At 34.0% G+C, this 16,783-nt stretch overlaps 1 protein-coding gene and 1 long non-coding RNA gene across 2 annotated transcripts in view; one reads left to right on the top strand and one right to left on the bottom strand.

Annotated features, from left to right (window-relative positions):
• LOC106671005 overlaps positions 1 to 16,783 on the top strand; it is a gene marked incomplete at its 3' end in the record, with an annotated part of 156,615 nt that overhangs the window by 63,818 nt on the left and 76,014 nt on the right. Inside the window, exons 5-6 of the mRNA XM_024229416.1 lie at positions 12,861 to 12,959; positions 16,305 to 16,396. Of these exons, the coding sequence (XP_024085184.1) occupies positions 12,861 to 12,959; positions 16,305 to 16,396 (191 nt within the window). The remainder of the gene's footprint in view (positions 1 to 12,860; positions 12,960 to 16,304; positions 16,397 to 16,783) is intronic.
• Positions 1,434 to 2,117, bottom strand: LOC112127882. Its single transcript, XR_002910769.1, has 4 exons — positions 1,990 to 2,117; positions 1,810 to 1,925; positions 1,598 to 1,752; positions 1,434 to 1,540 (listed from the first exon to the last, which is right to left on the bottom strand). It is a non-coding gene; the product is annotated as an uncharacterized LOC112127882 (long non-coding RNA).

Raw genomic sequence — 16,783 nt, 5'->3', positions numbered from 1 at the left:
AATAAATAATTCATAGCCATGAAATAATTGAAAACTTAATGTTGTGATTGTCTATCAATGAATGTTCAATGTCCATTGGCCAATAAACATTAAAGAGAATCTTTAAGTAAGGTATTGGTTTTGATAAAAAAGTCAGTGTCACGAGCAGGATTCGAACCCACGAACTTCGGCTTAATACGCCGCTGCTCAACCACTTGAGCTATCGTGACTTCGATCCACTCGGACCCGAACTTCCCATCTCAACCCACGTTTTGCATTTTCCTTCCTTTTTGTCATTTTTCAAATGTCGTGTAATCTCTTTGATTCTCGGCGACGAATGAAATTGCCACGGAGAGCTTTAGGGAAGTATACTTCATTTTGCTTATTAAATTCATTAGGTTTCGGGGCCCGATTGACCAAATAAATTCTTTTCGATTAATTAATCTTTAAGTAAGGTATTGGCTGAGATAATGTCAAGGATGATTTTATCTGAAAATGAAGTATAGTTGAAATTGATACGTATCTGAATTTTGCAACATATTCTGCACTCACGATGAACCTGTGCCGGTCTACATTAGTTTACCGACTTGCAGACCAATATTATGTGCATGTTATGAAAATATTATTTTTTAGTTTTAAGTTTTCTATTTTCTGCTATTTTGCAGTACAGATATAATTGAGAATTGTAGTCTATTAGTTTCTCAAGTGATCATTATCTTCGGTTGGGTATCTGTCAAGATATAATATCATCGCATGTCGGTTATTAGCTCAAAAGCGTGTATGACAGTTATTCAGATATCGTGAGATGCGACTCTCAACACGACACGCAAGGAAGGCACAATTACGCAGAAGACAAACACTTTGAGCCCTGAAGATGAACTCAATAAAAGATCAAAACGTTGGCACGAAAAGAAAATGCTTTTCTGAAACCTACATCACACCCGACCGCATCTCACGATATCTGAATAACTATCGATTAACGGTCACTAATCTCTACACATCGTGTATGTCGTTGATAATAGATCCGACAAAGAATGATACAGATATGTAATGTATACGTAAATACAGGGTGTCCTTTTTAGATGGCCCGGTTGAATTATATTTATACATACAGAGTATATATTAAATTTTTTAGTTTGGGTTCGAAACCGAAATATGTTTGAATTTTCAAAACTTTTTTCGTCATCTTAAGAGATATTTTGTTAACCCTATGTTGGATTTTAAAGAACCGCATCATGTTCGCTGATGAAAACCTTTGAAAAACATGAATTAAACTTTCCAGTTGCAGTGGTTAGAGTGTGAAGACGCGCACGTTTGTGCATTACGGAGAGTAGAGAGCATTTCGATTCTTTTTTTTTTTTTTTTTTTTTTTTTTTTTTTTTTTTTTTTTTTTTTTTTTTTTTTTTTTTTTTTTTTTTTTTTTTTTTTTTTTTTTTTTTTTTTTTTTNGAGTAGTGTATGCAGGGTAGCCGTTTGTTAATAATTCGGCTTCTCTTGCCGGCCTCTCTTTCATACCATCTTTCAACATTTGTACTGCTTCTTCCTTGGAAATAACATCAGTTCTGTAAATAAATAACTGGTCTCTTAAAAATTCATTTAATTGTTGAATTTCATCCTACATGTATCTAAAATCAATGACAGACACAAGCTGCTCTGGGCTGAGGTCGGACAGCAGTTTCCATACGGGTTTACTCTCAATCCTTCCCCACAGGTCCCAAAGGGCATTTATTATAGCTGCTGTTGCCAAATGCATGACACCTTTCTCTGGCCCTATCTAATAAAGAATTATAGGCAGTTAAAGGCAATTTTCAAAATTCTGCAATATAAATACCCATCTCAGTTGGCTGTCGCTTGTTAGTTTCCTCCAGTATGAGGAAAAATCTTTGAAAATCACCCCAATGGACTCACCAATGACATAACTGCTCAACGCTTTTATACCAGAAATAACTGAAAACATTAATAAGTAAATAAATATTTGTTTTTTATTTTATAAATTTAAAACTTAGCTCACCGACTTCTGTTCCTTTTCCTAGTGTGAAAGTTAACCCGTGTCCTTTAACGTCCCCTGTGGTATGAAGTATAACATATGCACACGAATAGTCAGGATTTTTATGCTATAATTTTAATATTGAATTATTTAAAATCAGGTTCACATCAGATTCATTACATTAACATAATACAAATGTGCTAAATAAACTGTATTTCTCCAATAAGCCACCAAAAATGGTTCTTACATAAGTATATATATATATATACATATACATATACATAAGGAAAAAGAAGCAGGTACACCAAGATGCCAGACTTGATCGAAATCTTGTTCGACTTCAAGGTAGTCGCCGAATAGCAATCCTTCTTCTCAAGGGAGGATCGGACGATGCCCACAGTACGACCACATTGCAGAACCATGACGGCGAACTTATTAAAATTAGTAGTGAACTGATGGGACGGTATGAATTCGGATGTTGTAGTTTGTTGCGTTTATGCACTTAGTAAACCTTGGAAAACAAATGATGTCGGGATGTGCGGGTTAGACGTCAGCGTAGAGAGTCATTTTCAAATTCTTCGGGCGAGATATTTTGCTATAATATACAAGGAACAGCATGGGTCAATGTATAGAGCCTTGAGGAATACCATCAGTTTTTTGGTTGGGAAGCCGCTGAACAAAAAAAATTGTCTGGAAGAGAGATGATTGAGAATTGTCTGGATAACATATAAGAGTGGACTATTTTTATTGTTGAGGGGAGAGTTATATTACATCAACCCATGGACTAAACCATTATGCCAAACTCCATTGACATTGTCGAGGATAATGATATTGGAAAATAACTCACGGATAGTTTCCATTATGTTCTTCTATCTCATTTATCCTGTTATGAGTTTTTTGTCCAATGAAGTTTAAACCCTTCTTCCTTGGCGACCCTCCAAGACACTCTACGCCAGATTAACTCAAATTGGAGATAAATAGTACTATTACATCATTCAGCGGTCGAAGTTTTATTATATTTTGTCGGAGAGCTTAATTGGTGGAGAGAATATGGGACCTACAGGGAGTAGGAGATGTTCTACACGATTTTGTTATTTTCAAAAGTGTTATTCTTTGTCATTCTTTTAGATCTATTGTCCTCTTGAGTTTTAACATTTATCCCGAGGCTTTTACATGCAAAGCATTGGGCAGATAAACACTGTTCCTTATACGTGATACAGACACCCTTTGGGCTCAGTATACATTTTGCTATCTCTGACGTTATTAGCAAAGTATTGTAAAACTAGCCATCTATCTAATTTATATAGTGTGATTTGTGAGCTTTACGCACTCCTTAAAAACAACACTTAGATATTTTACATTTTCCTTTGTCTGATGCTTTTTACTGATATCTTATAAAAAAGGACTTACATCCAATTTTTCATTAAACATAAGGGGAGCAATCCGCCCCTGAAAACGTTCTACAATTTAATTTTTAGTTTAAATATGTTTTTTCTATTTTCGTCTCAGTGAATACATTCATAAACAAATATTGTTTAGCATAAGCCCCTTGACACGCTGAATGAAACAAAAAAAATGGAAATGGATGCAGCAGTTTTCCACAAAAACGCACCAACGTAATAAAAAGGTTGAAAAAATAACATTTTCAGGACAACAGTTTAAAGTTTTCTCTTATGACATAACCAATGAACAGCCTCGTTGAAGAAATCTTTTGTATTTTTGGTCGGTGTATTAATTAATTATAGTTATAAATTTGATGTAACTTTCTTGAATAACATTAATTTTGTTTTGTTTCACCTCAAAGCGTTACCATTCTTGTTTTGTCATTCTATTAGTGCGGTTTGTGCCATCATTGCTGCATTTGATTTTTTTCAAATCGCCATATTTAATAATTCGTTGGAATAATCTAGAGTTTGTGTTTCAACAATGGGTACAAAGTGAATCCAGCAGGAAGCTTGAAGAAAAAAACATAGTCCCACCGGAAGCATTCAGTGTAGGAACTACAGTGCCAAGTCATTCAACTTAAATCATGACAATTTTTTCTGGCACAGATTCTTCCTTTGGCCGAAATAGAGTGGAGGTCCAACTTACGGCCTCAACCAAAGAAACAAATCAAAAACGCCCGTCGAGTGTTCAAAGAATATTTCGTACCTGCCGAAGCTGGTCAACGGCTATAACGGCGGTGGTTATTTGATTTAAACATTTATTTCAAATATTTATATTCATCTCATTTTGAAAACAAAATTTTGTTTCTTTTGTGACATTTTACAGTTTTTTGTATAAATATTTATATTTTTATCATTTTTTGGTTCTGTAACAGATATTTGTCTGGAAAGATATTGAATTTTGCATCCTTGAACAATCATCACCACTGCACTAAATTTACACTCCAATTCCTTCGTATTGGCTTATATGATTTTGCCAAAGTCATCTACAAGTAACTTCTCATTGACTTCCCATTCTTTAGGAGAATGTTGAAACCCATATTCCAAAATATTTGAACCGTTCGATTTGAAAATTATATAATGAATTAAATCTATGTTATTAGATAAATTTATAAGAAAATAAATTTCGATTGATCAATTTTAGCCCCATATAAAATAATGAATTGAAAAATGGCAAAAAGGAGGGAAAATTCAAAAGGTGCGGTTGAAATGGGAAGTTGGTGTCCGAGTGGATCGAGGTCACGATAGCTCAAGTGGTCGAGCAGCGGTATCAAACCGAAGATCGGGGGTTCGAATCCCACTCATGCCATTGACTTTTTTATGTCAACTAAAAACCTTAATTAATTGTATTATATAAAATAATGTTGATATAGTGGTAAAATTAGTGAATTATTTTTATAAACAAGTCATATAATTATATTAAAGTAATAAAATCATCTTACTTTATAAATTTAAAAAGTAAAAATATAAATTCATATTTATATATTATCTCAACCAAAACCTTAATTTAAGATTAACTAATTGAAAATAATTTATTTAGCCAAGCAAACCACGAAACCCAATAAATGCAATAAGCAAAATGAAGTGTACTTCACTAAAGCTCTCCGTGGCCATTTCATTTGTCCCCAAGAATCAAATAGATTACACGACATTTCAAAAATGGCAAATAGGAGGGAAAATTCAAAGGTGGGGTTGAGATGGGAAGTTAGTGTCTGAGTGGATGGAAGTCACGATAGCTCAAGTGGTGGAGCAGCGGATTATTTAGCCGAAGGTCGTGGGTTCGAATCCCGGTCGTGACACTGACTTTTTTATCTCAACCAAAACCTTAATTAAAGATTAATTAATTGGAAAGAATTTATTTTTGTCAAGCAGACCACGAAACCTAATAAATGTAAAATATAAAGTTTATATTAGTTTACCCATAATGAAAGATATTAATCGGTTTTTGTGATACATGGGAATTGAGTCAGAGGTACTGTTTCCTGACAGTATAAGACATAAGAAATATTGTCAGTACGTGTACAAGACTATAAAAGGTCATTTCAATGTGACGAACGAGTTTTATAGCGCGCCACAGGAGAGACATTATTTATAAACAGGGGTACAATATGAAGAAAAAGCTAAGATTCTTTATACATACGTTGTAAACTCGGCCAATAAAACCGAACCCCGGCGTCCCTACATATAGGCTGTTACATTATTAAAAAGTTGACCTAACCACAACCCCACAGCCTGGAGACCTTTCTCCTGCGTCTCCGCCGCTTTTGTACACATTGGGTAACAGAGCGAAAGCCACAAGAGGCGATTCAGACGAATCTTATGAATATTTCTTGTTCATTTTGTCTCCCGACGAGGGAAATACGGGAAAGATAATTTATTAACATCGTTCTCTCTCAACTTTGAACGCAAATAAATATTTCCGTAAAAATATTTTCATCTGCTCAGTGGATGTCCATGAGTATTTTTTAAGTGTTTGTCGATACACATAAAAATTAGCATTTTTCTATGTTAAAAAGAAAGTAAAAAACAAAGTAATTTCAATATGCGTAACCATCTTACTTACTTTTTTATTGCTTTTATTTCAATCAAATTAAAGATAAAGTGAGTCTTTTTGCGACACTTTTAATTAAATAGGATATAGATTTTTAGAAAATTATCTCTGGTTTTGAGGAGATACAGACAAATAATGCGGAGGCTGCAAATTATATACATGAGGTAATTTCATGAAGTTCTATGGTCGCGTAGAAAAATTAAATAATAAATCCTCATTTATATGAAGATAGTTTTAATATATAGTGACCATCGGAGGGCATAATTTCAACCAGAACGAAGTATAGCTTCTCAAACAGCTCCCCCTGGCCACTTCGTATGTCGCCGAGAATCGCATACTGATTACACGACATTTGAAAATGGCAAACACAGGAAATTTTGAAAATTTGTAGGTTGAGATGGGGAGTAGGTGTCCGAGTGGATCGAAGTCACGATAGCTCAAGTAGTAGAGTAGCGGCGTATCTAGCCGAAAGTCGTGGGTTCGAATCCCGCTCGTGTCACTAACTTTTTAATTATAACCGAAACCTTACATAAAAAGATTAATTAATTGAAAGAAATAATTTGGCCTATAGACCACTAAATATAATGTATTAAAAACATAATCAACCAATTTCGGCCCCCTATTCCGATTTTCGATTATTGAATATATTGATATATGCCTTGATTTGGTGTTCTGCAATTGAGTGTATTTATCTGCGTATGTCTTGATAAGACCCTTGACTTCATACTGCTAAAACCAAAGGTCAATGTATTGATTGTGTTTTCTTAAAAATCTCTACGATTTCCATATTCCCCATTATGTGTGAAGGGACCTTCGAGCTGACCGATCGGTGTTTGACATCCTCCGAAAAACAGTTGGAATCATAGCGTCGACCAGATGCCTTGACACCTGGAAACAGCATGTGATGACACCGTCGGACGGAGAATGGGGCTAAGTTATTCTTACATTATTTCTTAGGGTCTTCTTACTTTTAAGATGGCAGTGTTTATGCCTTGACATAAGAAGCGCGTTTTACCCCATGCGACCCGCTTCAACTTAATCACACCCCATGCGTCCCTGTGGTGTAAAGTAAATACCCGATGCGTCCTAATTGGGGAAAAGTAAATACACCATGCCTACGTGATGATACCTACGTTCGAACAAACATCGGCTAGGTACTCTAAAAACCTTCTGGACGCATTGGGTATAATCCGAAACCTGTTATTACTCCTTGGAACGCACGGGAAACTCAACGATAAGGAGTGTGCGCTTAGCATCAATAAGGTCGATATATAATAGCGAAGCAATATAAATAATTCCGTGTTTACTCCTGCAATAACAATGCAACATATATCAGTATTTTCATGACGTAAAAATGTGCAGACACTCTAATACCTAGCACAATATATTCCATAATTGGGAGCGTACCATGGTTAAATTAAGGTTAAGGCAATGATTATGTTATTGATATAATTGGTTTACACGTTTGTGCAAATCTTGCAATACAAGTCCTCAGTTTCCATATTCACGGCATATTTTCCCAACTTAAAATGATTATAACATTGCTGGTGAATCACTTTTAGTTAAATTTTAAAAGAAATTCCAATGGTATCGAGAAAAAATCTCACATTTTTAACATTTTGGGTTTGTTGTGGAATAATATCCCAGTTTAAAACCCTTTGAGACACAAAAGGCCAATCTTCAAAATTATCAACCGGCCCGTCATTGAAAAACATTAAAAAGAATGTCCAATTATACGTTTTCCAGGACCATCAAATAAAACCGCCGCTTGGCATTGCTAACATAAAAAACAGGATTTAGATATTGCTACTCTTTGTGACATTCTATCTTTTCGGATATTTGCTTATAATACTTTTAAATATTTCCCAACGATTATAAAAATATATATACGCCGTGGGAAGATAATTTTTTTAAGAGGACAAACTTTTCAGGAAGAAAAACTGGTTGGACTGTGTCGCAGATGAAATTAAATTTCAAAACAGAAAATTAATACAACCGAATAATAACGGAAATTGGAAAGAGAAAATAATTAAGAATAACCCATTTACGTTTTCTTAGTCAATTGACCAAGTTGCTTCTTTCAATCAATTAATTATCATTTCTAAGGTCTTGGTTGATATAAAAAAGTCAATGTCACGAGTGGGATTCGAACCCACGACCTTCGGAGAGGATCGGAAAGCAAAAGATCGTTTGGAAAAAATAACCGAAAACCTTTATCTCGTGATGGAGACAGCTATCACGCCAGAGGAACAGTTCGATCGACGAAAATACGGGTGTGACGAAAAACCACGATCTAAAGAACGTAACGCCACCATTTCCAGGGACTACGACGAAATTGTATCAATCAGACAATCAATTTAACAAAATATCCGATGTCTTCACCAGGGCGGTTTGACAACAACTTAACTGCTCCAAATAAAACTAAAATATGGCAGGACCGAGAAATCGGCGTACAAAGCACAACTGGGCGCCAAAAAGTATATAATTTTTGTTGTAATCGTAATTTTATTTTATATTCAGAACATTTTCATGAGGTTATAGAAGTTTTCACTTGTGTGGTACCAAAATAAGCTCACTACTTAAGAGTAATTTCTTTATAGTAAATATATTCTTACATTTTGATAAACCTTATTCATTCTATCTCAATTTTCAAAATTTTGTAGAAAATACCTCTTTTTTTGGTGGGGGGGTAGCGCGGTGGCCGAGTGGCTAAGGAGTTCGACAAATATTTTCTAGTCTAAGGATTCTAAGTCTTACATATTTTATCTGATCAAATTTGATATAATATCAAATATAATATCAAATATAATTTGATCAAAAAGTCTTGTAAAGTGGCTCTGTCCCTTTGTTCGTGACAACTTTCCGAACATATATTCATAAAAATTGAACACACTCTGTAAATCAAAAATGAGAAAGAGAATCGGTGAATCTAACATTTAAAATATGGATAAGAGACGAATCCGACAAACTCGTATCAGATTTACGATTATGGCACATTTACGTCCGCTTCGTGCCCTTTTATTACTTTTTCCTGTCTGTGCCAGGACGGATTTTTGGTTATCCGCGTGGTTGAGAGTGTCGGCTGGTTTGGGTCAAGTGTTGCTACTGATGCGTGATGTGTATTGTGCCATTTCAACTGGATTTCCTTTGACGGGAAATTTTATTCTTCCTTTCTTCTTTCAGGAGATAACATTTCCAAAGAAATACGAGACCAGATACAAAATAAATTTCCCGGTTTACTACCAATCCTGACTATTGTATATTTTGAATGTAAAATGCGTTTCATTAATCTTGATACGTTTAATAAAATCTTGATTCAATTAATTATTATTTTTATCTATGGCCTTGGCTGAGATGAAAAAATTTGAGATAAAAAGAATAATTAATTGAAGTAATTAATATGGACAATTATGACTGCTAAACATATATGACTTTAAAAAACTCTTAATTAAATAATTAAATTAAAATCAATAAAATAGTTAATTTGTTAATATTGCAAATAAGATTTTTTAATTGTTAATTTCTTAATATACGTCATATTTATAATATTGAAAAATTTATTTTAATATAACAGTAATCGTTACAGAACGACTGTCATTGAATTAATGTTTCTATACATTAAACGTTGAATGTCTTAAAGGCGTGACTGTTTCAAGAGAAGAAACACATAAAGAATATCGTTTTATTACCAGCGCAGCCCTTTAGGCAAATGAGTAGCTCAGTAAATTAAATAAACTTTAGTATTTATGGTATCGAATTTAATAACAGGCCATAGCCAACAGTTTATAGGCAAGCACCAACTTTTAATTTGAAAGTTTTTCATTTAAAATCCGATTAATAAAAAAGTGTTCTTTTTATATGAAATATGTAAAATTGTTTGATTTAATTATTGTTCTTTCTGAAAATTTACTTTTATCGAAAAGTAAGTGAGTTATATGTAGTAAGTTCTCTAATACATGAGAGGATAAAATATGTGGCCACCCTCGTTTTTTGAGTAAATACTTAATCGTTGTTGTTTTTTTTTTGTTTTTTTTTATTCGGTCTGTTAAAAGAAAACTATAAGATATAGCTAAATGAAAATAATGTGAGTAAAACAATTTTATCAAAAGTGATGCTATGGAAACAAAGAAGAAAATGGCAAAACAAAGAACAAATGTGGCATCGATTTTATGAGGTTTCAAATGTAATGCTGTGGATTTTTTACTCATACAACAGCATCATTCTTAACTACCGCATATACTCTGGCATCACTGTGTTCGCCTTCCCAACGAACCAGTCGTTCCTCGACCAAATAACTCTAAGAATTCTCAAAAGAAAACAAGAACCGGAGAAAAGAAATATATAAAAAACACATTTATACATCCAATATAATAATATAATGTGGCCTCATGAAATCAAATGAAATAACTATATTTACATTAAAATGCCGTGTAATAAACAAAAAATGTCTTTTCTAAAAAAATTAAAAAATCCACTTTACAGAAAAACAACAAAATTTCAACTAAATTAAATCAATTCAGTACAGTACTATTGCAAATACATTTATTTGGACGAGGAGCGACCACACTCCAGAAAGGAACAAGGATCCAGGAATTAACGAAAATAAAGGAATATGCTCACCGTAGTTGACTCCAGCGTGTCCAGCCACTTACTCTTTTCTCCCCGCTTTTTTTATCACTCCTCAGGGAAGTAGGTCCCGACCAGGGTTTTTTGTATACCAAACAAGAAAAATTTATATATTAATAATTTTGCAACCTTACAACTAGGCGACTCGCTCTTGGACAACTCGTCCCGAGGGTGTTAGATAGGGTTTAAGTCGTGACAACATGCTGGCCACTTCAAACATTGAATTGAAGCCCGTGCCAGTAGTCGCTAACGATCCTATCTGAGTGAGACCTTGCATTGTCATGATTAAAAATAAAACCGTAGGCAACTAATTGAGTTAACGGTATATAAGGAACAACTTCTTATTATTACATATCTTAAATGTATCGCGCAGCGAGTAGGGAAACCTCGATGAAGATCGAGCTTTTTTTGACCTTCCATAGAAATGCCTGCCCAAACCATGGAAACTTAACCGAGTTGTTCTGTGCCTTATCAGAAGTTCTAGACCAGTGGCAGGCCTTGTCACACGCAATCCATCGTCTAAAAGTCTTCACCTTACATTGCGTAAACTAACATAAACATTTCTACGCTAATATCATTAATCACAATCAGTAACGATTACATACATATATCATCATCACATCACACAAAACATAGTATACAACATATAAAAAATATCATCACATTCCACACATCCAACATTTCTAAATAGTCTAATTCTTAAACAATTTGGCCTTCCTTCCACTAATTATCCCCGTCTATATAATTCTGAAAAGATAATCAGCCCGAACCATTCCCCATTTTTTCCTCTACTTTTGCGTAAAAGAAGCCGACTCCTCATATAAAAATGTCTTTCTATTCCTGTCTTCCCTCTCCACCTCTTCAAAATCCAACGTATATAAACATAAAAGAGCAATATCTCACTGGCACTCTCAACACGACACGCAAAAATGGCACAATTACGCAGAAAACAACTACTTTGACTGAGTACAAATACTTTGATTGAATATAAAATTTCTATCATTGTATAAATTCTATTTTTCCCACATACTACATGTATTTTTAAAATTTAAACAATGTTTGTAAATCTTAGACCCTGAAGATGATCTCAATAATGATCGAAACGTCGGCAAGATAAAGAAAACATTTTTATAAAACCTAAGTCTCACCAGACCGCATCTCACGACCTCCAAATAATCATTACGTAACGGTCACTAAACACCACACATAAACGTTTCTAACTTGTTGAAGTCGTTGTTTGACTTCAACAGCGGTAGGATATCAATGATGGAGTACATTCCAAACAATAAAACTATCATCACTATGACATGTGATACGATGGCGACCTGATCAATTTCTTCAGTAACTTACAGTATCTTGGTTGCGATAGAAGATCCTTCGGACAGTTCTTCTGGGAACGTATGTACCTTGGCCGCTACGCTTGACTTATTCCATCATCCAATAATGCTATTGATTCTAGCCGAATTTGTAACACGTTAAACAAACCCTCAAAAACACTGAACTTGCAAATAATACATACAAAATCAGACCACTGGAATGTTAGAAAGAAGCTTTACAGAAAAACCAACAAAGAAGAGATTGACAATTCAAAGGTTTATTTACAAAATCCAATTGTAAACACAAGTGGGAGATTTCTCTGTGTTTTATTTAACTCCAATCCTTTAAAACGGACTAAATATTGTTGTACAATTCTGAATGGAGGGTTGTATAAAGGTGGCCACTATATTTGCCTCAGTGAATTTTCTTTAAACAACAAAACTCTCTTTAATTATAACAATTCTAAAAATATATTTTTAACCAGTGAATATTCAAAAATTTATTTAAAACAAGTTAATTAAAAAAAAATCATTTGATTATCTCAGTTAAATATACTTGAATGTACAATTATTATACCACTATACAAAACGTAAAATAAATATATTATATTTTATTTTGTACTAGGTTTTAGAGTGGCCGCTTCCACATTTACGTCATGAAAACACTGGAATCCGTTGCATCGTTATTGCAGGAGTAAACACGGTACTCTAAATTAGCACCCAGTGCTGTAGAGATAGTATGAAAGAAATTAAGCCAGTTGTACATAAGTGGCCAACTGAGGAACTTGAGAGAAAAGAACTTGTGATTCTCACTAGATTGCGAATNATTTTATTATTAAATAAAAAATTCAATATAAATTAAAATTCAAGATATTTTTTACATAACTATACTAAAATAAGAATAGTACTAGTATAATAACTAGTTCTATAATCGCAATTGTTTTTGTATTTTTTCAGACTGTAAGGATGAAGCCAAATGTACGAAACAATGTCGGTACGACGTCTCAAAGGAAAATTATTGCTCTTGTGAAAGATATGGAGCAACAGTTGCCCAAGGTAAGAAAACAGTTCAAATTGTGAATAATCAATAAAAGCATGCATTTTTACCTAAGTATACATCATATATATATTATGCAGGGTGGGCGACCAAGACCCGCGGGGTTAACTGCATTAACCTCTTGGACTTGTTCACAAACCCCAAGATTTTGGACAATTTTATCTCGGAGAGTGATTTGGTTATGTCCTCTCTTTCAAAGATTTCAAATCTAGACCTAGCATACCTATCACACTCTGCGAGGTAGTGCCTTGCCGTTTCTTTTTTTATTTTGCAGAAGCGGCAAAAGGGATCTGGTAGGATACCCATTACGAAGAGGTGTCTTCTCAATGGGCAGTGCCTCGTCAGAATACCTTTCAGCCTCATAATTCCCTTCCTTGAGATAGAGAATAGCCATTTTGATTCTACTGGTTTGATCGCCTTAACAAACTCTTTCGAGTGCCTGTGTCCGGGGGATAAATTTCATTCCCTAAGGAATTGTTTCATGCCCCAGCTATTGATACTCTCTTTCATTGTGCTCTTAGAGTGAGTTAATAGCGGTTGTGGCCCGAAAAACGGAGTATTAGAACCTTCTTTGGCTCGGCCATCCGCCTTTTCATTGCCATTGTGTCCTTTATGTGCTGGTATCCAAATAAGGGTCACCTTATTCTCAACCTGAAAGAGATCCTATTGATAAGATCTATAGATTCCTCCACTAGCCTAATATATCTATCTAAAATTTTCTCTATAATTTTTATGAAAATAGAAGATATACTTATAGGTCTATACGATTTAGGTAATTGATATGAGACCTTACCTGGATTGGGTAAGAAAATTACCCTTATTTCCTTCCAGCATTTTGGTATATATCCCAATGCCAGTAAACTCCTTAGGAGATCCCATACTGTACTAGATAGACTAGGTGTCTCCTGTTGAAGGTGGGCAGGGAATATTCCATCCTTGTATTTCTTGAAGGAATGTATTCCCTCCTGTATATGTCTATCCTCCCAGGAAATTACCTCATTAGCCTTATTCCAATTTGGTGTTGGTAGTTCAACATCAGCTGGGATAGTGGAAGAGTCTGACCTGGGGAAATGAATTCTAGCCATCAGGTTCAGGGTCTCCTCACAGGATGTGGTGTACACCCCATTATCAGCTTGTAATAAACCTAACGGACTAATATAATCCTTTTCCAGAAGTTTAAAAATACGAGAACTTTCTTTAATTATTTCTGTTTCCAAGCAAAAGTTCCTCCAGGCTTGGTTAGGGATGGATAAATTTTTTTTATACATAGTATACATCATACTCAAATAATTATTTTGGCAGTTGCCGGTCATACAGATTGATTGTACTATCTGTGCTGGATGGTTCTTTTTTTATTATTTAACATCTTTAATTCATGCTAAGGGACTGTAGTAATAACGGGCAACCGTTGTAGTTGATCAGGGTTAATGTTTCTACTGGTTGGAAAAAAGAAGAAAAATTACATTTTCGGGTGACAACCACTAAAATCTTTAGATGAAAACTTTTTTAATAAAGAATTTCAATATACTCGTTTTTACAATTTTTGTAAAGTAGTAGGTGTCCAAATGGATTGGTTTCTATATGTTTATAAGATTTCAGTAATAGTGTCTATAATAAAAAACATTATCTGACTTCTTAGTATAAAACATGTTGATGGCCATATTTTAGCCGTAGATCATTACAACGTAAACTTTGTACTAAAAGAAATTTTACAAAAAAATTTAATTTTTTTTTAAATCATGAAAATAGCAATAACAAGTTAATGTATTGATTGTAGAAAAAACCCATAAATAATGGACATATTTAAAACTATAAAATATTCATGAAACACAAACGTACTGTAAATAATACATAGTTTAATTCGGCACTTTTTTAACTGGCTGAAATTATTTTTAAAAATTAAAAATAACTAATATTGGGTATTGTATATGTTTGAATTTATTTATCTGTGCGCCTGACATATCGAATTTGATTAGTATTAAGATAGATGATAGTATTCATGCGTTTGGGGCTGAAATGACCAAGCTCTCTACAGCCCTCGTCGGAGCATAATCCCGTTGATGGGGAGTGACGATATCTTGGGCATCTGGTTTAAGGGTACAGCGACCCAGCGCTATGAAGGTACGCCGAGAAGTATGAATCCTAGGGTCAGCACATCGGCGAGTGACACCTTTCGAGGTGAAAGCCATTAAGGATAGGCAAACTAAAATGATCGGTAACGTCCAAATTTAAGGTTTATCTCCTCTGAGACAACACGGCGAAATCTCACAATTTAATGAATAATCCATTTACGTATTAGTGGTCAATTGACCAAGTTACTTCTTTGAATTAATTATTCTTTATATGTGAGGTCTTGGTTGAGATAAAAAAATGTCAGTGTCACGAGCGGGATTCGAACCCACGATCTTCGGCTAAATATGCCGCTGCTCTACCACTTGAACTGTCGTGACTTGAAAATGGCAAAAAGAGGGAAAATTCGAGCGGTTATAAGTTGAGATGGAGAAATGGTGGCCAAGAGGATCGACGTCAGGTTAGCTCAAGTGGTAGAGTGGCGGCGTATTTAGCCGAAGGTGGTTCGAATCCCGCTTGTGACACTGACTTTTTTGAAAAATAATTAAAATCAACCATTAGCCAACCAAATAAAACCTTCACGGTGGGTGTTACAGAATAAAAATTAAAATAGTTCCTTTCTAAATCAATAAATGGAAACAGACACACACACCCACACTCTCTTTAAACCACTATTCAGATAGAAAACCTTCAGGCGCCAATGTTTATGTACAGGCAGAAATCGAACAGCAGTAACAAATACCAAAAAACTATTTTAGGTAGTGAACATTGATATTAGTTTGAATGAAATTGATCAGAAATTACTGAAGATGTCGCTCTTTAAATATATTCGAAGAAAACGAATGCAACTTATTTTTTACCTTACATTACGTGATTATTTTTCTTTGTGATACATAATCTAATATTTATTAATCTGAACATAAAATTTGGATTTATACAGTTTTTTAAGAAATAGTTTTGTTGAAATTTAGCTAAGATTCATATACAAAAAAGGTATTTATGTGAAAAGAGGAGAAGGACAAACAATAAAAGATGGTTTATATTATATGGTAATTTCCAAGATCATTATGCACATTTATTTATCTGTATCGTTGGGATACTATATTTTAACATATGCACAGATAAATTTATTTAACAATAAACATTAGTGCGATGAATAAGTTCAACGTTTATTTCATAATTGCATCATTTTACCATTTTTGTATTAGTAAATGCATAATTGCAATTCATGTACACTACTATAACCTTATGTACATTTTTATTGGTTTTTTCAGATATGTCGCATTTTGAGTGTACGATAAGGCTAGTGAACATTTCCAATATCGGAGATTCTACCAGACCCCTTGAAATTAAACTTCAAAAACAGGTATGTCGTCTATTGACAGTGATATTTTAATATTTAATATAAATGTCGAATTCGTATAATTTTTAATCTTGTTAAAAAAGAGCTCCTAAAGCATATAATTTATTTAATGTGTGGTGATTAGTGACCGTTAATCGATAATTATTCAGAAATCGTGAGAAGTAGTCTGGTGTGATGTAGGTTTCAGAAAAACATTTTCTTTATCGTGCCAACGTTTCGTTCTTTATTGAGATCATCTTCAGGGCCTGGGATTTACAAACATGGTTTACATTTAACAAATACATTTAGGATGTGGAAAAGTGAATTTATACAATGCAAAATATATTTTTTATATTCAATCAAAGTATTTATACTCACTCAAAGTGTTTGTCTTCTGTGTAATTGTGCCAT

Source organism: Cimex lectularius, unplaced genomic scaffold (assembly GCF_000648675.2).
Source record: "Cimex lectularius strain Harlan isolate CLEC.00 unplaced genomic scaffold, Clec_2.1 scaffold380, whole genome shotgun sequence".
Taxonomy (NCBI): domain Eukaryota; kingdom Metazoa; phylum Arthropoda; class Insecta; order Hemiptera; family Cimicidae; genus Cimex; species Cimex lectularius.
Note: the sequence above shows the minus strand (reverse complement) of the source record. Positions and strands in the feature narration are given on the sequence as shown.